At 48.1% G+C, this 27,796-nt stretch overlaps 1 protein-coding gene and 1 long non-coding RNA gene across 3 annotated transcripts in view; one reads left to right on the top strand and one right to left on the bottom strand.

The window, feature by feature from the left end:
• The first annotated feature begins 660 nt into the window (after positions 1-660).
• ttyh2 (tweety family member 2) overlaps positions 661-27,796 on the top strand; it is a 34,994-nt gene continuing 7,858 nt past the window's right edge. For both annotated transcript variants that reach the window (XM_078103285.1, XM_040176796.2), the window contains exons 1-6: positions 661-1,139; positions 8,952-9,124; positions 14,004-14,115; positions 18,955-19,175; positions 22,605-22,700; positions 27,388-27,460. In XM_078103285.1, coding sequence (XP_077959411.1) covers positions 1,011-1,139; positions 8,952-9,124; positions 14,004-14,115; positions 18,955-19,175; positions 22,605-22,700; positions 27,388-27,460 — 804 coding nt within the window. In that variant the 5' untranslated portion in view covers positions 661-1,010. The remainder of the gene's footprint in view (positions 1,140-8,951; positions 9,125-14,003; positions 14,116-18,954; positions 19,176-22,604; positions 22,701-27,387; positions 27,461-27,796) is intronic.
• LOC144408002 (uncharacterized) lies at positions 6,766-12,081 on the bottom strand. The gene is made up of 2 exons (XR_013467741.1): positions 11,961-12,081; positions 6,766-6,941 (listed from the first exon to the last, which is right to left on the bottom strand). It is a non-coding gene; the product is annotated as an uncharacterized LOC144408002 (long non-coding RNA).

Here is a 27,796-nt window from a genome sequence, read left to right on the forward strand (position 1 = left end):
TTACTCAACTTGTCAATCTTCACGTTTCCATCCTAAATTCCTGACTAGCAGAGGTAATTTTTCTATTAAATCCGATAACTATCGGGCGGCAAAATTATGGAATGATTTAAAATGTGACCAGGTGTGTTCCAATTTTTGTTCATTACTATGAAATGCACACTTTTGTCATATTTCGTTTTGTAGCTTTGATATTCTATAGGTAGTCTTCAAATAAGCCCATTTGTCTTACCTTTTCCTGCACAGTGAGACTTGTCTATTTTGTATGGCTTAAATTGTGCAGATTCATAAATACACTAAACTTGGAGGAAGTCTCCACAGATGTTAATGCCCCAATACACGACTTCATTCTGTTTTTCAAAGTTATTTTTGGTGTAAATAAAGTTTAAATTGGTCTCTGACGTCCCTTGTGAGGACATAATACACTTCTTCTTTGCAAGTGTCTCAGTTGACCACTAGGTGGCAGTAGATAACCTTATTTTGCAAATAAACCAACGATACAAAACTTAAAACATTCTGTCAAGATTCAAATCACAGCACATTGATTACGTGTGTATGTCTGACCTTTATGCCAAAAAAAACCAAAAAAGGTTCCGGTATATTCATAAAAACTCCTCACAGCGGCGTCTTTGCGCGCTCCCGCGCACTATCTCCTCGGGTCCTGTCTCGGTGCGCGCTCCCGCCGGTGACTGAGAGTCTGGAGCAGCTGTCCGCTCGGAGAGGAGCTCGCTGGTCCCACGCACGGACGCGCACTGTGACTACTTCTTTCTCCGTGTAAAAATAAAAAGAATAATACCCGCTGGATTTTACTTTGCAACGACAGACTCCGCGCGACTTCCTCTCTCTCGCGCGGCTGAGAGCGTCTCCACACACACGCACACACACACACACACACACACCGAGCATGCTTTTAATCAGCGCCTTTGTTTGACACGAGACGGGCTTCAGACCTCCGCAGTCCGCTCGTCCAGGCTGCGGCAGAAGTTTTCTTTTTAAAGCTGTCTCGGGGCAGCATGTCTTCGGCTCGAGTGGATTACATCGCGCCCTGGTGGACTTACTGGCTTCACAATTTCCCCCACATCAACCTGAGGTTGCAGCCCGTCGACAGCAGCTTCCAGCCCGAGGAGGAGAACTACCAGCAGGTCGGTGCAAGGAGATGCAGCCTAAAAGGACCCAATGTGCCCGGACACCGTTTACATACACGGCTCGTCCCCACTGAGCTCTCCTTAACTCCCATTGTCTGCACCATCGATGGAGCGAGTGGCCCATCGTGTCTCTGTGGCGAGTCCACCACGTCTGTCCAGTCCCCCATTCATGAGCGGACAGAAAGAAAGTGCTCTCTGTTAGATGTGTTTACAGGGTTAGTGCTCGTTCTAAAAGTCTTCTTTGCAAAAAAAAAACAAGTGGGCTTGATATTAAATATCTCGTAAAGATGCTACTGCTCTCAATCTGACCTGCTTTTCATTTATTCATTTTTCATTTATTATTAAGTCGAATCTAATAAGTCCCTCAGGGGAGACGGCGAGCGGAGGCACACTAGTGTGAAAGTGTTGCCCCCCCCCCTCTCCCCCTCCCTCTCCATGGGGAGGTCAGAGTCTCTCCCCCCCCCTCTCCTTCTCCCCCTCCATGGGGAGGTCAGAGTCATCTACCCCCCCCCCCCCCCCCCCCCTCTCGACTCCAGACGCAATGACAGGACGGTTTCACACAGCTTGCAAAGCGGCGGGTGACCAACGACCCGCTTGTGCCCACATGTCAAATCCTGTGAATGATTTATGAGTTCAATGTTCAATCTCTCAGTGTCACAGCGTAGCGTCCGTCAGTGCGCGTGGGCCCGTCATGGAGGGGGAGCGTCCGAGAGGAGCCTCATGAAGATGTGGAAGAAGTGACAGACAGCAGAACAACTTCAGGTTATGGGAAGCTGTTTTTAAATAAATAGGAGACGGTGAACCACAGACCGGCACCGGAGTCAGAAGAGGGAACCCCCCCCCCCCCCATGCACCATCATCCCAAGCAGCAGCCCCTCTCATTTGTTTTTTTTTTCCTCTACAGATGTAGGTCAGGTCCTTCACGCTCAATTCATTGGAGCAATTTTCCGCAGAGCACCGACGCTAACGACACCATTTCAAGCGAAATGCGGCGCTACTCGTGCCGTGCGGTCCCCGGCTTCGTGTGGTCCCCGGCTTCGTGCGGTCCCCGGCTTCGTGCGGTCCCCGGCCTCGTGCGGTCGTGTCAGACTTCCCCCTGCTCGCCACCTCCTTGGTCGACTGCTTTAGCGGCAGTGATGATACGCTGCATCCTGGATATCGCATAAACAGTCAAGCACAAAGAATGTGTGTGTATATAATGGTGAACTATGGAGACGCTGTGGTGGTAGTTCATGTTTTATCCAGATGGTTTGTGCCCCGGGCTGATGAACGGCACCCAAGCTGCTTTTCGTGGGGAAGAATTCCGTCTCAAAGGAAGAACAATGAAGCTTAATCGTCGAGCAGTGTAACGGGGTCCACTCTTTTGTTTACAAATTGCCGAATCAACATTTTTCTCTGTTTCCGCGGTGAAGGACATCATCGAGTGGTTTTTATCCGGACAGTGCGCCCATCCAGGGGAGCAGTAATTGGCTGGTCGCATTGTAGGCCGTCCTGGTGGACTCCTCTGTTGGCCTCGGGCCATTGGCACGTGATGGAATGCAAAGGGCCGAGGTCCTTCCACTGTTCTTTGTGTGTGTGTGTGTGTGTGTGTGTGTGTGTGTGTGTGTGTGTGTGTGTGTGTGTGTGTGTGTGTGTCCTGTAGTCGGTTTCTTCCCTCTGTCTGATTGTTAGTGAAGGAATGTCCGAATCACCCGACTAGACTACTCTAATTTCTGTCCTATGACAATAAGCAAGCTATTGTTCATCGTCCACACACACACACACACAGACACACGTACGTTTTGGAGAATATCATCTGGAAATGCAGAGGTTCTGTATGGTTGCGGCGACTTACAATAGGTTGTTGTTGTTGTTTTTTAGGAACTCCATTACACCCTCGACGGGCACTTTGTTCTAAGCACTCGGAGACCTTTTCTGACTTCCCCGAAAGAAGGTGACACCTCGGCGTAGTTGGGGATCACTCGGGGAAGATGCACAAGCTCCTGATCTCCTCTGCCATGTCGGTCTGACGGGTTTCATGTATTTGCCATCCTGTCTCGGGGCCTGGAGGACGGAACGAGGGCAAAACCTGCGATAGTTCATCCCAAAATAGGACCGGGGCCTAGTTTTTCTAGTGTGTGTGTGTGTGGAGCCAGACGTCACGTGTCGGTCAGCAGGTCCTAATCCAGCTGACTTTCCTTCCCACTTTCTGCTATGTGAACCGAACAAGTTTGTGCCAAATTTTTCCCAAAACCGGTTCGTGGAGCGATGCAGAGTCCTTAAACCACAGATGAGTCAGCGGTTTTGCACTTTCCTCTGTCGGTCAATGAGTTTTTAGTGAGTCGCACATAATATGATACGTGATAAACGCAAGAGATTTCAACTTTTAGTTCTTCTGTGAAATAGAACTCAGTCCTGTGGTTTGTCTAAAGATTAACGTTCTACTTCCTCTCATTGGATTCTCACTTCCCACTTACTCTCTGAAGAATATCTCGCTGAAGTATCACAATCTCGCGTTTGATGCAATCGTCCATGAACGTTATTGCTCCGCGGCCGGGGGTTTATCGTCTTTATCTTTATAGAGGGGACGTGTTGTTTTTTATAGCTTCACGGCCCTAACTGACACATCTAGGTTGATTAACTCTTCCTTTGTTGGAGTTTAAAGAACCATGTGTACCATTTGTCCTTGACACAACGGCCTGCACCTCTTTTCGTGTCGCCCCTCATCGCTTCGGGCGCCAGGGCTCAGGCAAGTTTCTCTAAAGAGCTTTTATATCGCTGGTCCGGCGTCCCCCAATGAATCTGCATGAATGAGGCAGCCACAGAATATGCTCTCCAATCACGCCAGCGAACCTCGACAGCTCCTCTTCCAGACCTCTGTTACTTCTGTTGTCCCCCCCCCCCCCCCAAACCCACCTCCACCTTCTCCAATTTGTGCATTGATGATAGATCTTAACATACGAAATGTGTGTGGAACTGAGAGGACAGGAACCGGCTAACGTCCCTCAAGGGACGCCCGATGCCGTCTCCCGGGAACGTGTGATTGTCTCTGCTTCAGCCCCTCGGCACACAAAGCCCTTTCTCTGATTACAGCCGCTTTGACAACTGGCTGCGTTTTCTGTTTTTGTGTGATTGGTGGATGGGATAGATTCTGCATACCGAGGCTTGTGAAAACAATTCAATTATTTGTTCCCCTGCGACGACTCTGATTGCATTGATTGCAAACGTATCGAGAAAATCAATCTCAAATCAGTCTTGAATTCCGCGCTTCTTGTCCCAACTCTCCCCGTTGGTGTGACCTCGTTGCTGAAACGGTTCACCCGTAATGTTCTTAGTCTTTGCTTGTGTCGTGCATGCGTGTGTCCCTCGTCGTTGACCCCGATCTCATTCACTTATTGGCCACGTAGACGGTCCTCACCAATGAGGCAGCACGTCCATCCAGAGCATTTAAACGGGATCCAGCAGAACTATGCCGGGGGGGAGGGGGGGTTGTAATGTTTTTTTGGGGGGGTCTTCTTCCTTTTCCCCGTGTGATAGTGGTGTGAGTGTGGCTGTGAGGAAGCAAACTGGGACAATGGGATTCACGCAGCCACATTCCCCTCCAGCAGAGACAACAATGGAAGTGTGCTCTCTACTCAGGAAGCAGGGGGGCGGATGGGGGGTTTCCTTCTGTTGTGGGGGTGCAGAAAATCCAAATCGCGACCTCCTGACTCCCCCCGGGAGGGAATGGAGGAGGCTTGTGCTTTAGGTTCTCAGAAGGTGTCAAAGGACAAAGGGAGATGTCTCGCTTCACCGTACGCCCGAAGATGTCCCGGTAAGCATGAGCGACACCCCCCCCCCCCCTCCCACTGCAGAGTTATTTGGAAGACAAAATGAGCAGCGGAACACCTCCACGAAGCTCCTGAGACCATCAGTTCATTGAGGTGGAAATCTTCAGGGCAACGAAGCAGTGCCCCCCCCCCCCCCCTCCTCCTGTCATCCATAACCCGTGGGGCGGTTTGCTGGGACTTAATGGCGTCATGGACAGGCCACTCTGCCGTGGTCCCCGGGGGCTCCCCTGTATGTCAGAGTGCGACAGGCAGCAGCATGGAGGAAGACATTGAGTCAAACCGCTCCATTGATCTTTCAGGGAGGGGGGGTTCTTCATAGAGATGATGCCACTTCTCAAGGTATTTCTTGCAGACGAATGCAGCCCTGGGTGGCAGCGTGGTTATTGTACAAGCCAAAGGAGGAGATGTTAGACTCCATAAGACTGCAAAAGGGACCCCCCCCCCCTCCTCCTCATTCATGAAGACACTTTGACAATGTCTTGGGGCGCTATGAGAAAATAACTGATCATTCTTTTCAAGTGAGGGGGTGGAAATGGTTGAAATCCATTGCTTTTGATGGTTTTTCCAAATTCATGGATGAACAAAATCAATGGCAGCCCTCTTTGTGAAAAAGCAATCCCCCAACGTCTCTACTGATTTCCAACAGAAAGGAGGCGGCTCCTTCTGCACCATCGGAGGTGGGCGTCCTTTCTCTGTCCGCGTCTTCGTCCTCAACTGACCTGACACCCGTTTTGTGCTTTTTCCAGTCGGGGGAAATGTTGTTTTCGAGCAGCGTGCTCACAGTGCACATCAGCGCGCGGCCTGGAGGCGTCCTCCACCTCCGCACAGCTGTCCGCCACCTGCTGTGCAGCGGCCACGCCCGCGGAAGGCACTTGGTGGCTCTAACACGACTGCATGCTAGTTGAAATCCGGCGCATGCCTCAGCGCTGCAACTGATGGAGGAGCTTTCCAGCTCCATCTATTAATTATGGTCACTACGTGTTTATAAAAAATGGATTGTCGATGGGCAGACGGCGTAAGGAAAAGACTATACGACACTTGTGTTTTCTGTTGGTTCCATTCTGCTCCAATGAAGCACCTTTAAATAACAGCAGAGTGCCCATCCAAAGGTGTTCATTCAGGTCTGATTTTGTGGGGGGGAAAATGATAAAAATCTAAATTGGCATATAATATATTTATAACCTTCTTTCTTCGAACTTTCGTTGGGAGCAGGATCCTCTTCCCAGAGTCGCCGCCATGTTTCTACGGTAGCCCAGAACGGACAATCTAAACAGTGGCTCCATACGGAGCCTTTCTTTCCGACATCCCATTAAATATGGATGCATGGACAACAGGGTAGATGAATCAATTACTTTATTTATAACCTATCTAGATTGGCATTTTCAGTACTTTTTACACAAAAAATGGATGGATTTAATGAAGGAAACAACAGATGGCAAAAGCAGTGAGTTAAATAATATTGAGCTTTAATTGGACGTACTTCATGAACTGGCAGCTTTGTGTTCATGAGCACCAGACGGTGGAAAGTTAAACTTTGCAGAGGTCCCCTCCGCATCATCCCTTCAGTTCGTCACCCTTTCGGGCAGAGCAGATTGTTCTTGTGTGTTTATATTTGCAGATTCAGCAGTGAGATTCATAGGTCTGCTCGTTGTATCGAGGGTCGGGGGGGCTGAAGAAAAAAAGCTTGGTGTTATGCAACGTTTCGGCCTCTGGTGGGGGAAGTTATCTACAATAGGAGAGGAACTAGGCCGCTGAGTGAAGAGTGTATCTGAGGCAGCCATGTGGACGAGGTAGCTGTGTCTTTACCCCCACCCCCCCCCCCCCCATGTCAAGCATTCTATCCTGGGCCCTCCTGGTTTTGATAACCAACAATATTCCCTCCATCACACTCTTCCTGTTTCTTTTTACTTCTTCTTCTCCTCTTCTTCAGTTAGATCTTTCTTCCTTCTTTCCTTTCTTTGTGTCCTTGCCTCGAGCAGAGTGGGCCACCCTACGTGAAGAACGAGTAAATAAGGTGTTAAAAATGTGGGTCTGCTTTTAAAAGGAGACTACGCAGAACTCATTCAGGAAGCAGTGAAGTGGTCAGAGCTGCCAATTTGATTTGTTTTTACCAGAGAGCGAAATGTGTGCACATTCCACTTGGTAAAAAATAAATGCTTTTTTAAACTAAGAGGAAGGAAAAAGGAAAGTGGCGTGTGTGTCTTTCACTGAATGGCTGCTACATAATTCAGGATCCATTACTTCTCTGCCTCCTACTATTGAGAAGAAAAGGACAGTAGAGTGAGAATGTCTTCAGATTTGCCACAAACGTCCAACTTGGACTCAAGAAGGAACTGATTATAATGTGGTCACCGGTCACAATAAGCTCACAAAGTCTCCCGTTTTCCTTTCGTAGATTAAGAAATTCCTATGCTAATTATGGCAATTTGAGTTGCCATTAGGGTGACACTATTACAATAACAACTGGCTGAAATCTGAAAGGTGTTTCCGCCGGGTCTTGAGGCTCAAACGCCCTGAGAGTGAAAAGTCGAAGCAAAGTTTGTTCCTAGTTATCCGTGTGTGAGGCTGTAGAAGCCCCGGCCAGGTCCTGCCCCCCCCCCCCCCCTCTGTGCCACATTCCCTCTATTCTCAGCATTGCCTGGCTGCAGAGGAATCACAAGACAGAGGCTTGGCAATTTAAGAAGGGCCCGTCACATGCTGCGTGCTTCAAATGGGCTCTGATTATTCTCCCTTTCACCCGTCCTCCACGCCCGCCGCAGGGCAAACCTTCCCAACCTGCGCGTTGCCATGGCGACGCCATCCACCTGAGCCCCCGCATCTCCTCCGGCCACCGCAATTAACTCGAATCCGCCTTCAGGACGACAGAAGGAGCGCCTCTTTGTCCCGCCTCTGGTGTCGCTGCCGCCATCCATCGGCCTTGAGCGCGGCCGTTAACACGTTAACACGCCGTGCATTTCCAGCTCGCTTCCGCACCTATTTCATGGGGCACTGGAGAATATGAGAGAGCGGTAGGTAGGGGGGTCAACGAGGGGCGACCCTTTTGTCGGCGGACGCGTGGCCGTGTACGGGAAAGGCGCGTGGCCGTGAAATGGGACAAGATGAGGTGCCGCGCCCCAACAGATGGAGCCAGAGGGTCAAAGTGCATAATGACGCCCATAAATATATTTGCGTTTCCATCAGCCAAGTCGTCTGATAAACAGCTGTTTTTCGTCGGTTTAAGGAGGATTAGTAAATCGGCGGTTTACCTGCCCCTCTCGTGGTCATCGCTGACATATACCCTTTCATTTTTGGATTTGAATCCCTCACCTCACAGCGTGAGAACAGATGGCTCCGCACTAAAAAGATTTCAGATAAACTAAAAAAAAAAAAAAAAAGGAAGAGTAAAGGGGGGAGGGACCGAGCTTCAATAAACCCATCTGCTCACGGATGGATGTGGAGGTTCCTGTGAGGCCGCCTCGCAGAAGGTGAGACGGGGGCTGAAGGAGGATTGAGGCGGGAGGATAACAAGCTCGCGGGTCTTATTAGTCAGAGTAACTAACGTTAGTTTGTTTGTCCTCTGACTGGAGGACGGGGATTCATCTGGTTTTCTGTCCACTCAGCCCACAAACCATGAAGTAAGACATCTCAGGCTTATGTAGGCCGTCGGGATCAGAAACATCTGACTGAACAAGCCAATCAGATCCGGCTCTCCTTCCTGTGTCACATGCAGACTCATTAGAGAGCACCGCCCTCTCGTCTCCCACCAGGGCTTTTCAAACCTTTGCATATCTTTTTGCACAGTAAGTCAGAGCACGCTGGGGTAAAGGATTCATACCCGTTTCCATGTAATATCCCACTGTTGCCTTAATTCTGCGTGCACAATAAAATGTGCACACTATTTATTTCAGCGAACATAACTGCTGCACACATCTTCACACGGTACATTCTTAACCACGCGTGTGCATTATGTCCCCCCCCTAGAATCATTCAATAATCTCCCTCCCTCTCCCCCCCCCCGTAGTCGCTCATATTCCTGGGCTGCGTGGCGGCCGCCGGCCTCGGCCTCAACCTGCTCTGTCTGGCCGTCTACCTGAGCTGCCTGTGCTGCTGCCAGAAGGAGGAAGAGGAGGAGAGCAAGAAGCCCAACTCCTGCTGCGTCACCTGGTCCGCTGTCGCCGCCGGCCTCATCACATGGTGAGAGACGAGAAGTCACGACTAACGGCTGATCCCAGTACACACACACTAACACACACTCTGTTGATGTCTTCCAGTTATTCGACGTTGGTTGTGTGTCTGTCTCTGTTCTCCCATTTGTATTCCCGCGGCGTTCAGCATTTCTCTTTCTGTCCACCTCTCTTTTGAAATACCCACGGCTTCTACTTGCAGTTCCACAGACGCTTGTGCTTCGGGTTTACAAAAGCACAGGCCGTCGCCTTTTATTCCTTCTGATGGGATTCGTCTGCTTAGCCTCTTTTACTCCTGCGAGACATCGATGTGGAGGAAATATCTCCTTTCCATATTTTTGTCTGAAGAATAAAAAAAAAAAACATAAAATTCAGTGGGAGCTTTTGATATTTTTCCCCCTCTTTTGACATCCATCGGTGTCCCTGATAGGGAGCTGCGGCTTCTAGTTTGGGGCGAATGTGGTGGTAGAAGCCGTAACGATGTGGGTGTACTGTGAATATCCTGCAGACAATGTGCATTTTGCCTGTGACAGGCAACTGGCGTGCCTATGCTCGCCCGACCAAGTTCATCAGAAGTAGCCTATTTATTTAGCCTCTATGGAAAACGTCTGTTCACACCGCTGGCAGGAGAATGCGGCACAGATAATAGAAAACAGGTCACACGTCGCTAATGGCAACAACAATTTACCAACCCATTAGCACAGACATGTTGTCACCGTCACAAAACAGAAATAAAGTATTCATTTAAAGCAGTATCTTAGTCTATTGTAGGATGAAGTGCAAATTGTTCAACAAACTACTTAAGGGATTTAAATGAGACTGTTTCGGGGGAGAAATGCTTCCGTAGTTTACGGATCATATTTGACCGAGCGCGATTTAACAGCCGAGGAGCCACGCGATGCAATTTGTTTACACTGGAGGCTGCTGGTTCTCATCAAGTCGGCGGTAAACTGAAAACCCAGCAGATGTGAAACGACATGACGTTTAGTCACTATAAAGATGAATAATCTCCGTATTATAGCTGTTAGCTGGTGCGCAGGCGGCCCGGAGCGGTTCATTATTTCCATTTGGATCCAACTTTTCGTTCCGCCGCCGTCTCAAACCGGCAAATCCACCCCGTAATGCTCCTGACAAACATTATATGTTGTTCCAAACCATAGGGGCAAAGATTAGTTTAGTCCGTTAGGTACCAAAACACATGTAATGCAACGCAGTCCGCGCTTCCCCCACGAGATGGAACCTGTTAAGCAGCTTCAAAGTAGCTAATTGAGTTTGTAACCAGCGGAGTGGATATTTCTTTCCAATCATGTGACATTCCTTGGTTGTATTAAATTAAGCCCTCGAGCACCATCGTACGTCCGCCGCGTTTCGGAGAAGGTTAATTGTTTAATGGGAACCCTGAGAGCTCCGCGGGCTGCTGCTCGGGGTCGTGTGCCACCTGTGGGCCGACGGTTTGCCTCCGCCCACGTCCACCGAATGCTATTTAATACGGTGTAAATGAAAACAAATAAATGGAGGAAATGATTGTGCTTTCGTCGAAACATTAAAAGTAAATACTACCCTCGCCGCAAAGCTAAATGCCGAAAGCAGGATGATGAATATTCTTGACGTCAAACAAAAAAAGCGCAGTGAAAACACTGATCATGCAACACTCTTACACACTTTCTGTGGTTGCAGTGGGCTTCTGATCCCAACCGGTCTCCATTATGTAACATTTATACGTGCAGTTTGTTAAAAAGGCTCACTGACTTTGTGGGAACCCTCTTCACATTAAAGATGCATGTTGCAGAATCACAATAAGTGGAGTGAAAATACGGCTGCAAATAGAAGAAGCCGGGGACTATGGGAACGTCTGTGTAAGGACTCATAAAGTACATTAAAGTCATGTTGCATTTGGGATGTGACAGATTGGCCCACGATGGTGGATTTTCTCAGAAGTCCTGAAAGTCCAGAAGTCCTTGATTTGATTTTAAACCAAGAATTCTCCCCTCCGAAATAAAATCCTATACATCTGTGTGGTCGTCACTTCAGTGTAGCAGCTCATGTTTTACATTAGATACTAAAAACATACCTAGAATATTATAAAAAATCATGTGCCCGTCTGCTGAATAGAAAACCCATTAGCGACGTGTTTTGTCCTCCGAGTTAATTTTTAAAGAGCTTCCATGGCCCGACTTGATGACTAAATAATAACAATGTGAGATGAATGACGAAACATCCTTTGGGAAATCATCTCCTCTTCACGTGATTATGTCACTCCTCCGAATGGATGGCGCGACTGTCCTGTGCATTTTAAATTGGACTTGTCCAGAGGAAAACCAGCTGCATTTTAATCTGATTTTAGTCCGGCTCCTCTTTTCAACCTCGCTTCACCCCCGCTTTCTCTCCCCGCCCCCCTAACGTCTGCTCACAGTCTCGCCCGTCCTCCGGTCTGACTGGTGTTTGGCCGTGGCTGAAGCTGATGGGCCGCCATGTCCATCCTAACTAGCACCGGTGAAGCCGGAGCAGATGTGCCTGTGGTGTCGCACATTAGCGGCGTAATTGCGCTGCAGCTGCACACGCTGAGGACACATCTGGACCGTAACAACGCCACTGATCCTCTTTGATTGATAGTTTATTGCATAATATTATGAGTCGGGTTATATTATCACATCGTTCGGAAGACTTTTATAGAGTTTTGCTTTTTTTTTGACAACCATTTTTAATTCTCCCTTTTTGGTGGTTTGATATAAACCAGCAAATAAATACACACATAAAATACAAGACGTGTTAAAGAAGAAGAGGCCCTCAGGAGGGTGGTGTTTTTCTAAAAGCCTCAGTAAGTAAGTGACACTGAAAATACTTACGTAGGCAGCAGAGACGCTGCTTGTGTAGCTGAAAGGTTCATTTGTATGTGATAGGTGTCTGATGCCAAGTGGGGAAGAACATTTGTGGTTTTCCTTCTAGCAGATGGACAGCGCCGGCGCCGGCGCCGGCGCGGAGGTGTTGTCTGGTCGGTCCTTTTTGTCCCTCGACCTTGTGATCGCGATGACTCAGGAACGCGGTTTTCAGGATGTTGGATCCTGTACAGAAACGGTTCGGCACATCAGCAGCGGCGCTTCAAAGCCCTCGTTTCACTTTTTGTTGGGATCATTTATTTTTGATAACTTTCACTTCATTTCAGGCCCTAAAATCGTTTATTTTTTGGAGCATCTGTATCGCTAAAAGTGGAGCAGAGCTCCAGCAAAATTCAGATGTGGAATTTATATTGCTTATTTTAAGTCAACTGCATATTAAGGGGATTTTTTGGGGGGGGTGGTTTTGCCCGTGATGAGACCTCAAGGAGAGGAAAAGATAAAATGTCTATTTTTGTCATGTCAGCTGCCATTTCGGGTCAAAATTCTTTCTGCTGAAGCTCTCGCTTCCTTCTCTGAATTCCCCTCAATGTCTTCTATCCATTTATCAACATGACAGTTTATATTTTTGCTCAGTACATGGAATGTCTCCTCCAATGAAATTCATTCTCTTTGAATCAGACATTCAATGGAGCCGCTCTGGCAGCAGAGGAGGAGGCCTATTCTCTTTCTCCTCTCTCTGTTTTCCCAGTTTCCTTATGAAATAATTAGATTATACCATTAAAATATTTGCACGCTTCAAAGAAGTCTGTGTTTCTCTCAGCTACTTTTTACCCAACGCGATGTATTACGTTTGGTCCAGACTCAAGCAGATGAAAGGAGAGAAACTCCTGTGGTTGATGTTGTGAAAAAAAAGAAAATGCAGCATTTATCATCAATGTGGGCGCATGAAGGAAGGCACATCTTCTCTCTGCTGCTCTTTCCGTCCCTGTCGTGTCGTGTTTGTTCCTACCTGCATGTTTATCCACCGTCGGTCCGTCTCTTTGGCTTCTGTCTGCTTGCTTCACTCGCTGTCTCTCTTTTCGTGCCTATTCTGCCTCATTCAGTGACTCCTACTTTGAGGCTTTGTCTTAAATTCCATAAAGGGGGTAATAAGTTCCTCCAAAGTCGGCACGGGTTTTTTTTTATTTCAAGCTGGGGACTGTAGGAGCTATAAATCCCACCGTGGCACCGAGACGGGCGGGGGGGGGGTTTGTCGAGAAATATTTTGTGGTTGTTCTCAAATCCCATCATGCAGCAGCACAATGCCACAGCGCTTGGTGGGGGGAAGAAAAGACGCCCCAAAGAGACTTCTTAGGGTTGGTGCTGATTCTGTTTGTGCTCCAGAACAGATGAAATCCGTGGATGACTGAAGCCGTTTCAGATTATGCGCACACATGCCAAAAACCTGTATTGTATAATTTCTAGTTCAAAGAGGGTTGTTTACAGAAATGAACACGGAAAAACCGACAGTTTCCCGCTCCTGCGCTGCTGTAAAGATGCCTTCGCCGTCTGCAGCAGGCTTTGTTTTTGTTGCTGTGCCGTTCATCTGCACACAGACTTCAGCTTTCAGGCGCTTGTTTTTTAACATCTCGGGAAGATGTGCACAAAAAGTTAAAAAAGGGCAAGTCACTTGAGGTTGAACACGGTGGTGCGACACATTTAAAGGAAAAAGCACAAACTCCGAATGAATCGAGGTTGATCCCTTCTGATTGATTATGTGTCTCCTTGATGCTCCCACACGTCGCACGCCAGCGCCAGCTTTTCTAATCCACTGCCATCGATTCTGTTTGCATGACTGTGTTCACCTCGACGATTGGACGTTACTTCCATCTCATCTAAGGGACGGTCCCAAAGTGCCTAATTACCTCTGCCTTTTTTTTCTCCTCTTCCTGTTCACGAGTTGATGGAGAAAATGATGATAAAACCCAAACACCACCGTGTACTGAGCTTGCCCTCATTTATGCATGAAAGGTATACAACTCACCTGTGCCTCCACGCCTCTTCTCTCTGCAGCATCGCGGTGGGTGTGGGTTTCTATGGCAACAGTGAGACCAATGACGGCGTGTACCAGCTGACCTACTCCCTGTACAACGCCAATCACACGCTGGGCGGTGTGGACAGCCTGGTAGGTGGAACATCAGCGTCGCACACGTAACATAACATGCATAACATACACATCTTTTTTATTTTTGACAACCAAAAACAAAAAAAACGGTTGCGTTTGTGCGGCGTCATGAGGCAGACGGTTCGTAGACGAGGAGTCCGTCCAGCTGGAAACAAACCGCTTTGAGTGAAAGGCTTCCAGAGAGCTGCTTGTGATATTTTTATTCACACACACAGGAGGAAAGCCCAGTGGAATTCATTTATCACGCCTCTAAATGTTTTCGTAGTCTTTCTTTATGGCTTTTTACCACGCTCTGTGTGTGTGTGTGTGTGTGTGTGTGTGTGTGTGTGTGTGTGTGTGTGTGTGTGTGTGTGTGTGTGTGTGTGTGTGTGTGTGTGTGTGTGTGTGTGTGTGTGTGTGTGTGTGTGTGTGTGTGTGTGTGTGTGTGTGAGAGAGAGAGAGTGTGAGAACCTTTTTCTATTTTAATCACACCGACGCTCAAAAGCAGCTCTCCGTTTCACAAATTCAACAATACGGATGAGAATATTTTTAAGTCCCGTTAAAGCAGTTGGGTATTTTACCTCCATCGATTTTTATTTGATAAAAAGTTTCAGTTTATATGTAAAATCAAACCCTTTTATGAGCATCCCTAAAGCCGAGGTTTCTACTTTGTGGTTTTGAAGGTTGTGATTATCCTAGAGGTCCGCCATATGTCGTCTTATAGAATGACGTCAACACAATTTGAAATGGTCACTGTGGGCACTAACGTAATCCAACGTGGATGCTATTGGGCTCATTGGAAACACATGAGTTCAGCTTTTTCAGTAATCCCAGTCTAAGACGGTTTAAGGATCGGAGTATGCAGAAAAATTCTGAAATGCACCATTTTCAACAGGCAAAAACATCACGGTTCCGTGGGTTTGAGACTCAACCTGAATCCAGATTCAAGGACGATGCTTTTTCGAGGAAGCTCAGGGCAGAACCTAAACAACAGATTTAAAAAAAAAAGATTTCCTTTCCTTTTGCCTTTACGTTTTTATGTTTTTTTTATGCGTAGCCCTTTGAATCTATTGTTGTTGGAATGTGCAAATAAACCCTTGTAAACATTAACCTGGTGCACATCCGCTGTGTTCTGTGACGGCGTCGGCGCCGGCCGAGGCTGCGGGGCGACTCGCTGTCGAAGAGTAGGGATTAAGTCTCCATCTGTGTTAATAGAGATTAATGTTGTGGCATGTGAACCACTTAGTGCAGTGACTCAATGCGGCCTCGGTAATAAAACCCTCGCGGTGAGGCCACGGAGCCCGTGTCCGTCCTTTTTCCACTGATAATAAGGGAACGCGATTCCAATGGCGAGTAGTTCTCTGCTGTCTGGCTCCGATTGATTGATTGATTCACCGTATAAACGATTCGCACCGGAAGCAAGTCAAAGCTCCGTGATTACTGATGTTGAAAGATCGGCACAGCGGCTTCAGACTGCCGGTTTGGGATCAGTTCTCGCGTGACGCGTTTGATTTTACGCCACTTCCAGATTGCGCCGAATTGTCGTCTCGTCGTCTCCTGTTGTTCTTGTTTAGCGGCTTTGTCCACGTTCATTTCTAAAAGTCCTACTGGCAGGCGGAAACAAATCCTCAACGCTCGCCTCCGGCATGTGTGAACCTGCGCAATCTCGGCCTGTGTGTGTGTGTGTGTGTGTGTGTGTGTGTGTGTGTGTGTGTGTGTGTGTGTGTACGCGCACGCACTTGAGTGACTTGATGGCACGCCGCTATAGACTGTTGAGTCCAGTTCTCCAGTGGGACAAAGAGCCCAGTGTGCCACACACAGTTCCCAGTCTCCCCCCCCACCTAATCAACCATGAGCCCCGGAGACAAAGCCCTTTGATGGGGCGAGAGCGATCAGCCGGATGATGAGCAGAGTCGGCATTGAGATCTGCATTGAGATCTGCATTGAAACCATCGAACAATGAAGGCCTCGCTGCCCTCTGGCCCACACAAATGCCTTTTTTCGGGCGCCTTGCAGAGAGTTTAGAAGTGGGCTCGCCTCTAAAGACCCAGTTTACAAGAGAGGAAAGGAAGGACGTTTGACTCATTATCGCCAGATGCTGTTTTTTCTCAGCCACGGTTGAAACCCTTGATTAGCGACGGTCTGGAGTATATGCATATGATGTGTTTATGCACACGGGAAAGCACTGCCCCTCTTAGCGAGAGTGTCAATTTGACAAAACACTTTCATGCCGGGAGAGGTGCAATTTGGAGTCTCTTTAACAGAGATGCTAAAAAAAAAAAAACATCGGCGAGGCTGCTGGAGACCGGCCAACTGGGCATGCTTTATTCACGCTGCAATGGGATTGACATTTGGAGAGTTTAGCCATGCTAATAATAACTGCATTGTTCTGAGATGGGGTGTTGTGAGAGGTTTTGGACTGGTCCCACGTCTGGTTCAGCCCCAGATAGCTCCAGCCCCAGCTGTGACATCCACAGCAGTCTGTTTTTTGGCTTCGGATGTGTTGTTTAGCAGGTGGGATCCAGTAAAGTAAACTACAGAAACCCAACGAAGTCGTTGGATCTGCCCTCACACGTTTTTTTCGTACTTTGTACTTTTTTTCGTTTTCACCGTACTTGCACAAACTCCCCCTTCCTTCCCCTGGTTGGGCCAATCTTTGCTCTGTGGGCCACGGTGTTGATTTAACGCCAGCTCAGTGTTTCATCAGCAAACCCGTACGAGGCCGCCTCTAAAAATCTCTGTGGGCATCGAGGATCTGAGAGGAAAGGAAGAGGGAGAAAGGGAAGAATATACATTTTTTTTAAAGCGATGTTCTGCCGAGCGTCGTTACCCAGGGGTGAGGATCCGGTCTCCATCTTTGCGTTGAGCGAGCTGCCGAGCCACTCCGGAGTTCAGACCCATGTTCCATTTCACGCTCTAACTCCCACATTCAATTTTAATTGAAGAAAAGCCTCTTCGCCTTCATGCACAGGCGGGTTGGAGAAGGAAATAAAAAAAAGGAATCATCCTGCATCTTAACCTTTTGTTTTACGTTAACAGATGCACTCATTTATCGAGTGATTATGGGAGGATTACTGGGGAAAAAAGGAGAAGGGAGTCTCAGATGCCAGCATACACAATAAAAAACAACTTTTGCCAGCAATAACTGACTCATCTCCAAGACGGACCCTCAGTTAGGCGCGTGATTACAACACCTTCTGGCACGGGCATCACTCCTCCGAGTACAAACTTCTTTGAAATCAAATATCCAACATATATGACCAGATTTCCAGATGTTCCCTTTCCTCAAGCTTAAATCTGCGTTTGATATTTGGCTTTTACATCTCTTTCCGCCCAAGGCCACTTCTCTTTTGCTTTGTCAAGTTACCGTCACTTATTCCGCTTGTCGCGCTGTCTTCGAAAATGAAGATCCCACAGTAAAAAATCCCATTGCGGGCGAACGCGCTCGGCTGCACGCGTTTGTTTTGAATGTGGCAAAGAGAACGCTTCTCCGTGCCCTCCAACACATCCGAGCGATGAAGACTCGGGTCTTCTCGATGGCTTACGCGGTGACGTTTAGGCCCGGGGCCAAGGAGAGATTAGCTGGATCGGATGTCTCCCCAGGCGTCTCACACAACGGGCAAGGCTCTGTGGTGGCGTTCTGCATCTGCCGTATCAGTCTGAGGAGGAAGTGAGCGATCAGGTAACAAGCTACGTAGCACCACAGGCCCGTGTGAGGGGGTCTCAGTAATTGGTTATTTTTTGTTAGTGAGGGCAACGTTGTCACATCGCAGGACGTGTGATCTCGACAACTGAATGACAACTTTCTATGTTCTTAATACTTTTCATAATGGACCAAAACGCTTCTCTTCAGGTGAGGTTTGACTTGGCTCGTCAGCAAGTCTCCTCTGTGGCTCCGAGCGTTGAGCTCGAAGCCTCGCAAAGCGGCCCGGAGGGGCATCGGGGTTCAGATTCGCGTCTGCGGCCATCTAGTTTGATTCGCTCTTAGAATGCGAACCCAACTAATTACTTCCACCCAAGCTCCCCTCGCCTGAGCTCCAGCAAATCCTCTGCAGCAACAATATGAGTTCCTTCTCCCCTGTGAATGCCAAGTACCCCGAGCTGAAAAGAAGCATTTACTACCCTTTTTAATTATCAAATAGCGGGATGTCTCTGTGAACGCCGTTTCCCTGTAAACAACTTCTCCCTTCAAGCAAAGTGCAGAGTAATTAAAGCCAAGGAAATGGGAGGAAGGGTCTGAATGGGACACTGGCCACAGAGAATTGGCCGATGACGTAAAATTCTGATGTGCGTGAGTCGATCCGTATTACTTTTGTTTGTCCCCTGGAGGAATGGAGGAGAGAGTTGCTGGATGATCACACGGCTGCATCGGCTCAAACAACTATTTCGCCCCTGCGCTCCGCAGGTTTGGCTGATTTACAAAGCTCAAATGTTCACTTAAAATGGACTCGCTCTACCAACACCCGGTTGCTCAGGGACACTTGGGACACGGAGCAGCCGGGGTTCGAAACGGCCAAACCGTGCGGTTCCCGGCGCTCCCTCTCTACTCCAGGCGCCACTTTCTCAGGCAGTGATCGCCACTAATGGCAGAGAAATCTGTCAGTGCATTTTTATTTTAGTAGAAAAGGATAGAAAACAGAGTGGCTCAAGCCCGCATGTTTTTCCCTCTTCAGTTTTGCAGAAGCGGGCCTTACTGTTACCGGACCGAATCACCACTTTGTCATTTAACATTTAACTCATCAGCAAACATTTTTTTGCCTCCGTAAATAGTTCAGTTCATCAGCTTCTCGGCGCTCCATGTTCCGCTTCCAGCAGCAGTGCGAACTAACCTCTCCCCCCCCCCCCCCCCCCCCCCCACAGGTGACGGGAACCATGGGCAGCATGAGGAGCGGCCTGCACCAGCACCTCGCCAGGCTGGACGAGATCTTCGCCACGCGGGGCGACTACGTGCAGACCCTGCAGTTCATGCAGCAGATGGCCGACAACGTGATCAAACAGCTGCTCGGGCTGCCTGACTGGCAGGAGGCCAAAGTGGACCTGGCGTCCATCGCCGATCAAACGGCCAACGTGGAGTACTACAGGTGAGGAAAGTACACGTGTCGGGCGTGTGCGCGACCAGAGAAAACCCCTCAAAAAGTGGAACGCGTCCAGATCTCGGCGGAGGGCAATCGGGAAGTGAAGTGTAAATGTTGTCTACTGCTGCCATGAATATTTTTTGAGGGTTAAGTGCATCAGCAGTTTCCTGGGAGTCTTTTTCAAAACGCAACTGGGCAGAGAGCTGTTGATGAATATGGATTTCTAGACTTTCTTCATACAGCGGTTTGTTTGGGAGAAGACCCCCCCCCCCCCCTTACATGTGGGATGAGACAATTAACAAATACATGTAAAAATCACGTGAATATATTACACGTGTATATAATGTTAATGTAAAGTACTAGAGGAGCCGTGGTGCGTTTTAAAAGGATAATCCAATGGAATGATGAGCAGTATTTGCTGCGCAGCCTAATGGACAACTACAACGCATTCAGGGTTATTATCCTCAGTCTGGTCTCATCACAGATAAACACACGTTTATCTTAAAGAAGAACCGGACCCAGCGCCAATTGCTTTGTCCTTGCGTAGGATTGGTAAGATTAATGTTGAGTCTGCAGGAACAGACGTGTGTTTTGTATTGATCTGCAACGGGACTCCCCTCCTCGGCCGATAGCTCGTTATCACGGCCTCATGCCCCTCACACATGGCTGTGTGTGTGTGTGTGTGTGTGTGTGTGTGTGTGTGTTTGTCTCTACATGTTGTTTTTTGACTCATCAAAGTTGCCATCATAAAGTTCTCGTGCTTGAATGTTTTGTTCAGTCGTCGAACTTGCTCACAGGGTTTGTTATGTTCCTCAACCGAGCAGCATAAAAGAGGCTCTTTGCTATTTTTATTCGTTCTTTAATCTGATTTTCTCTCAGGTTTTGACAACACGAGTACATTTTTGAGGTTTAGTCCTCCAGCTTTGCAGTGCTCAGGTATTTTAAGACGGGGGTTATGAACTTTTTTTAACTCGAGCCACGCTTCTAATTGGTAAACAAATGCGCGAAGGACATAATTCACTTGATTTAAAAAAGGAGAAAAAGGGGCAGCCGGTGTTTCTTTCGTTGTCCAAACTTACCAATTGCTCAGTTTTACGACTCATAATCAACGGTAGTTTTGCCGTCTGTTGAATGAATGATGGAATGAATTTGGCCGCAAACAATATCAGTTAGTCATGATATAAATGATCTGATTTGCATAAATTATACCATTTTCAGCATAGTTGGGCAACTTTCCTGCTCTCCCTCTTGTTCTCCTTTTTAATTTCAACACCCATCGACTATTTATTAGAAATGCTCCATAGCACATACTGTATTTACCACCGGTGTGACCTACGTACACACACACAGGTACACACAAAGACCTGCTCAGACAGACAGACAGGAGATCAGCTCTAAAGAGAACAGAAATGCGCGCTGATTGGAGCAGAGAAATGTGCTTGTGTACCGCTCACATGACCTTTGACACTGCACGGTGCTTTTGTGTCCAGTGTGAACTAGGCGTCGTGCCACTGTCCCCCCGTAGCGGCCAAAACAAATATTCTGCCTACTCTCGGTGAGTCACTGGTCTTTGGGGTCATCGCCGGCTGCAATAATGAAGCTCCTGCTGTGACGGTTTTGTCCCACATGTCTCCAAATAACTCTCTCCAAAAATAACTCCATTTGAAAAAAAAATTGTTTAGAAAAAAAGTATAATGTCTCAACGCTGCACGCAGTTTGACTCTTGACTGGGCCGAGACAACACGCGCTGACGCCCCAGCCTCTCCTGATGTACCCTGCCGAGATGAAACGAGGTTGAAAGGGAGCGAGAATGAGGGGAGGGAGATTGACGTGCGGGACAAAGGCAAAGATGGAGTGATGAGGGGAGATGTGGGACGGCACGCTTGAGCTCCGGTGGAGACACCAGATGGGCGGGAAATAAAAGAAAAGTCCAAAGTGAGAATGATGTGAGGCCGATGAGCTCAGGAGGTACAATGGAAAAATAAATGTATGTACTGTGAGATGCATGTACTGGTAAAATATGTTATAACATTGTTTTGTGCTAAAGCCGTGTCTCAAGTGTCCTGTATTTGACCTTGATGTGCAAAGAGCAGCATGATACAAAATGTTGGTTTGCAGCTGTGCGCTGAGAAGGGAGGACGGTCGACTCGATCTCATACAAGCTTCAAAACAAAGGACTTCTGTTCGTGGCCTTGGTTCATATTTTATTCGGTATGAAAGTTCCGGATCCACGTTTTTACTTTATGTCAATTAATTATGACTTGCACCGGCCACTGAGGAGGATCTTGTGTGTGTGTGTGTGTGTGTGCCACCCTCAGCTTCACCTGGGTTCTTATCTCAACCTGCTTTGCAGCTTCTCATAACTGGCACGGAGAAGGTCCTTCACATGTGTGTGCGTCTTTACTGCTCGGGGACGCCATTACACCGAGCGCTGAGATACGTGCTGGTGTGTTTGACCTCCTGCCTATAGGCAATAGTTAGAGCCAGATATCTGCTGAGAATTGCTCATGTAATCTTTTTCTCTTCTAAATAAATGTTAACTTTTTGACTTTATTTGATCAACGTGCTGCGATTCTTCTCATCATCAGCCAACTCGGGGGGGATCGGAGATCCTGACAGTATCCTGATGAAAGGGAAACTATATTAAAAAAAGGAGATGACATTCATTTGATTTATCCATTGATGGAAAGGCGATGTGTGACTGCCCCCCCCCCCCCCCCCATCCCCTTTACCACCGTTTGTTTTTACAGCATAAAACATTCAGCCATATGGATTAGAGTCCATCCATTATTAACCATCTGGACAGGCTTTCCATGTGTCCGGTCAAAGACTGACCACTGCTCACATAACAGATGGGTGCGCTGAGGCAGGCAGCACTGGACAGGATTACACCCTCAAGCATCAACACACACGCACACACTTAGCGCACTCGCACGCACCTCAGATGACAGCATGTGGAGGTGAAAATAAGTGGGACTCTCTGGTGGTTATATGAGGTGAGCTGGAGACGGCGTCGTTTCAGGCAACAACCTCCCGTCCTTCCTGGAGGGAGCGTCTCAAAACCTGCATTCTCGCCACCAGCCAGCAGGGGGCGCCTCCTCTGATTGTCAGACTGTATAGAGGTCTAGGAGAAAATAACCCAGCTTCTCACTCGATTTCTTCCCTCTGTAAACCTTGTAAACGCGGGTGCGTGGTCTCAATCTCGAGTTTTAAGTCCTCTTCAATACATCGTGATGTTCATCGATTAAATAATCCCAAATAATCCTGTTTGACACACCGGTTGTGCCCAGCTGCTAACATATGATCGGAAGTTCAATTAAAAGTACAGCGCTATTGTTACCGATAGGCAATGATGTGAAACACCGGACCAATCAAACACTGAACTGAAATGAACCTTTTCAACTTGTTTTTTCTGTCTCTTGTTTGTCCCCGCAGGTGGCTCACCTACCTGCTGCTCCTCATCCTGGACCTGATCATCTGCCTGCTGGCCTGTCTGGGCCTGGCCAAGCAGTCTCGCTGGCTGCTCACCACGTGAGTCCAATACGCCCTGTGAAACTGAGCTATTCACAGAGCCAAACAGCTGCGTTGTTGTGGTGTTTACAAGGAAAAGAGGCAGCGCTTTGGTGTGATGCGTGAGTGATTGAGTGCATTGAAAAGGCTCGCTGACTTCATTAAATCACAGCTAACATTTAGTTTTGGTCACATTTGCGCTGCAGCAGCTGCTGCGGATTCCATTTGTTTAGATGTCACGCAACGTGGCAGTGAACGTGCACGCTGCATAATGCTCACTTCTCCAAACAATAGATTATTTCGTGTGCATTGTCTTGGCTGAAACCACACTTAGAGCCACTTTGACATTAAGTGATGTAACAGGCTGCAGTTTTTTTCAATTTGAGTTCGTCTGTTATTCCCTATTATCATTTTCATGGGGCTCACATATCGACAAAGAATGAGATGAATACGTATGAGGCGGCGTAGTCGGAGGGAGCTGGAGGAGGGAGTTGCTTCACTCCTCGGGGGAGGGGGGGGATTGCCTGTGAACGAGGCAGAAACACATATTGGATCGTGTCGCTGTGCACACGCTGCCCTGCGAGAGCCCTATTTCAGCGTTTGCCTTTCAGCGTTGCCGCCGGTGGGTTGAACTTGCTCGCCGTGTTGCCGCGTCAATAGCTTCGCTCTACAAATTGGATTTGAGAGCTTGTGGAGAGACGCGAGCGAAGCCATTTGATGTTATCAGCAGCGTAAACTTCATGCCGATTTGTCGTTGCAGGTTAACAGCCCACCGGCTTTAAATGTATTTTCAACACGAATTGCATCCGATAACAGACACAGCGGACTGTATCTCCTGGCCCTCGCACGGCACGCCGTTCATTATTTAGCACCGTATTTTTAGGCCTTTTTTCCAGATGAATATTTGATTGACTTTACATTTTCATAAGTGACAAGGAATATGAATAAAAGAACACGCAGAATTCATTAAAACAATGAGTTTCAGTTATACACTGAAATGTTCTTGTAAAAAACAAAATATATATAATACATAAAAGTAGACAGGAAGGGCTGAAAATAAATCTCAATAAAAGCGGTACGTCAATATGGCTCCCACGCGTCATAATACATGTTACGCTGGAACGCGATTTAAAACTGGGCTGTACGGTATATTTATATCACATGCAGTGCCCCCTGCTTTCACTTAATCTCCTTACAGTATCTGTAACTCAATTACAGCTCCACTGGAATGTGATTTTTCTTTTTTTCTTAAAAAAAAAAAAGGGGGCTTTTCACAGGGCATGAAATCCACCCGGGCCTCCGTTCAGCCTGCCGAGCGTAACTCTGTCACTCGCAATCAGTCACTTCTGGGTGTGAGTCGCGCTAAACTTGCCCCTACTAACACCCCCCCCCCTCTTCACTCCCCCCACCCACTTTGCACACAAGATGAGTCAGTGTCAAAAGCGTCTTCCCCTCCCGAGGCACACGCTCTTCCGGCAGAGTGGAAGTGGTTGGAGGCGGTTGGGCAGCAGATCCCACTCAAGGGGCCGAGCCAAATCCTCCTGGTGCTTCTCACCGGCCGACCCGTAGGGGGGGAGGGGGGGGGGGTGTAACCATGACGCATAGTAACACTCCTTAGAAGACAAAACACTCCCCCATGCGAGTCGGGCGTCCGTTGACTCTTGTCTCCTGGATCCCGTTTGTTTCTCCTTGTCGCTGCCGGGTCTTTTTCGATTTGGACCCCGTGGACGGATTTCCACTCGGCTCCACGGGAGGGGGAGTGGTGACCGGTGACCGAAGAACCTCGGAACGCAATGCAACATCGACTGGGTGAAGTGAACCCTCACGTGTCGTGATGCAAATGCGGCATAAGCCCATTTCCGAGCCTAACGTCCTGAATTTTCAAAATTGCACCTTGTGCAGAAGAAAAATGAAGGCGCAAAAGAAACTTATTTCCCTGGATGACAGAAATCTTTTCGAGCGAGGACGTACACTTGGAATGAATGTCATGGAAACAAACACAGCAAATGATTTGCATGCGCTGAAAGGAGAAGGAAAAAAAACAAACATTATTTACCGTCACAATGAAGCAAATGGAATAAACTGTGTGTAATATAAAGTACAGATGTACGCCGGGACTTTGGGAACTCTCAAATGTCTGAAGCATGGACGGATCATGAGACAACAGGCCTCTGGGCACAGACGTGTGTGCGGCCGTGAGAGACACACACAGACGTTGTTGTGTCTTTTAGTCATCACACAGGGTTGTGACTCATTATGCCTGTGTAGTATTCCGCAGCCCTCTTTAGATTTGTCCTGGCGTCGTATGTCTGTATTGTTTAGTGTGTCTCTTTGTCGTTACTTTTTTTTCCTCTCCTTGTGGTCGTTTTGATTTTTAATGGTAATTCTGATTTCTAATAAACTGCTAATGTAGTCAATATATGTTCAAAAACACACTGGAGCCAGGAGAGGTGAAGAAACTCACTGGTTCTCGTGAGTCTTTGTGGTAAGTGTCATTTTAACGCTGAAGAACTCTGCACATCAAAATCTGGGTCGGCTAGAAATCGCTCGCTTCGAGACCCCGTAGCACACAACCTCCCGAGGCGAGCACAGCGCTCCGACGGATCACAATCACGAGGCGGAGGCTAAAATTAGAACTGGAGAGAGCGGTGTGATTCATGATGACGGGCTAATTGGCGTCCCCAGTGTTTATCCAAGCCTCCTTTCAATCCACCTGACTTTTCATTGACACAAACAATCCCATTCTCATTCGGAACGTCCACTCCAACCCGAGGACGGGCCTGAATAGAATTGGCTGGTCAGAGGGTCTCTGTAAACCTCACAAAAACGTGCTTCGGGCATGGACAAGAACTTTTACGCCAGTATAAAAGTGCTGACATTGATTAAAGGGGCAACAGGACTTGCTGGCGGCGGCGACGTACGCCGCGCAAAAAAAGTAAACTTCCCCCGGTGATTTAACTCGGAGTGACATGACCTCATCCGTGGCGAGCGCATTTGCCGGCATCATCTGCCCCGCTCATTTACCTCTGTGATTTTTTTAACTGGATGTGCTTTTGTGTCAGGTTCACAACCCAATTCCTGCTGTTCTGTGGAGCGCGCTGCGTTTCCTGAGCCGGTTTCTGTCCACATGCGGAGCAATCAGAGGGAATTTCGCCATTTCGCCCTGACAGCCAGTGTCCCAGTTGTTCAAAGACGCTCCCGCACTCTGGTGTGACAAACCCTTCAACAGCAGAGCCCGGCAGATACGTGGCTAAACGGGTCCAGGCCCATTTTGGTGTTTAACCTTTTTAGAAAATGGCTTGAATTTGACTTTTGGAGGCCTGCGAAAGTGAAATATTTTAGTCCGAATCGGTCGTCTTTGCGATGCCTGATCACATCTGTGTGGGAGGGCACTGAGATTTGATCAGGTTTAGGAACCTCTGCGAAAGACACGCCAGACGTATATGTATGGACGGACACGTGCAGACACAATAGTGTAAGACACCAAAAAAAACCTCCAAAGACTCCAACACAGTAGCATCAGCGCACCAGTGTACTGCGGTTCAACCACGGCGGACAGTTCCACGGCCGTTGCATCTGTTCTGCTTCTCAATTCAAGATAAGGGCGCGGATGTGACGCCTCGCTCTCATTGCCATCTGGTCCCTTGGGAAGTGTCGGGGCTCGGTATCGGAGGAGGAGGAGGAGGAGGGAGTGAAATAAAACACTGAAATAGGAAAGCCGAAGGTAGAGAAAGGATCGGGTGAAAGCATTCGCTAAAGGAAAGAGTGAGGATGCAAAATCGGTGTTGGGAGCTCAGTATCTCCTCGGCACACAGGGAATTTGATTGGATTAGCCTGTGTTGAAAAACGAGTGGGTTCTGGACACGCATACTCAAATTCTGTTTAATCACTGGCGACATTCTGACGGGGGAACATCTGTAGTGCCACAGTGGTGAAATCAACAGCAGTTTATTAGATTATTTAACGTAACAAAAGCTCATCGAGGACCGCTGTTAATCCTTAAATGGGTATTGATCTTCTTCTGTGCTGTTTTTGTAGACAAAGACGGACCCGTCAACGCTCGCCTTTATGGACAAACCCCTCCCCCAACCCCCCCACCCCCCTTAATGTCACGCGTGTCTGATGTCATTCGGGGAGCTCATCCGGGAGGGTTCTAGAACAGAACCACATTGTTGTGTCCCCACGGGTGCAGGAAGCAGTCCCTCTCCCAGGGGGAACGTAATCGAATGTGATCTCATCGACCCCCCTCCCCGCCCCCCCCACAAAAAAAATAACCTAAACTCTGACTTCCTCCAATGAGATCATATGTGCGGTCCTCAGGGCTCACGACGTTTCCTTTAACAAAAAACATGGTGAAAATGTCAGCATCACAGTCCCCCCCCCTGGATGCTCTGCTGAGTTCCACTTGTTTGGCTTTAGTTTTGAGATGTCCATTAGTCATCTGTGCTGCATCAACTCGTTTTCGTGTGAAGAGGAGTTCTTAAGCGGCTCCTTGCGAGTGATTTAGGAGAACTCTGTCATGTATTTAGAAACTTGTCTCAGGTGAGAACACAATTCACAAGTCATCCCAGGATTGTTTATTTCATTCATTTAAAGCAGTTTTGAGTAAAAACCACACCAAACTTGTTGGATGAATGACATCACTTCCGGGTTGCCGTGGTTGAATTGCATTCAGTGCCATCGTGACCTTTGCTCTGTGTCCCCACAGGATGATGGTGTTCGGGGTGCTGACGCTGGTCCTCAGCTGGACTTCTCTGGGAGCCGAGTTGGCCACCGCCGTGGTGAGCTGCTCGGCAGTTATTTCATTTCTCAACTTTTGTCTTCATGTCACCTCGCTGGCTTTCCGATCCGAGCTTTCAAACCGCACACTGCCCGAAATATAGGTCCCGCAAAAAGAACAAAATCCACGTCGCCGTCATTGCACGACACCTGAATAACAATAACAAGTCGAGGATTGCGGCTTTTAAAGCCCATCGTGAGTCATTTCAGTGTCACGCTCCATTATTGTCCCCGAATGACGACAACCCAGAGGACAAGAACCAGACTGATGTGCATAAAGCACAGATATCAGATGGCTGAGCACATGGCGTTCGACTCACCTGCCCCGGGGCAAGTGT

The sequence above is a fragment of the Gasterosteus aculeatus genome, chromosome 5 (genome assembly GCF_964276395.1).
Source record: "Gasterosteus aculeatus chromosome 5, fGasAcu3.hap1.1, whole genome shotgun sequence".
Lineage (NCBI taxonomy): Eukaryota > Metazoa > Chordata > Actinopteri > Perciformes > Gasterosteidae > Gasterosteus > Gasterosteus aculeatus.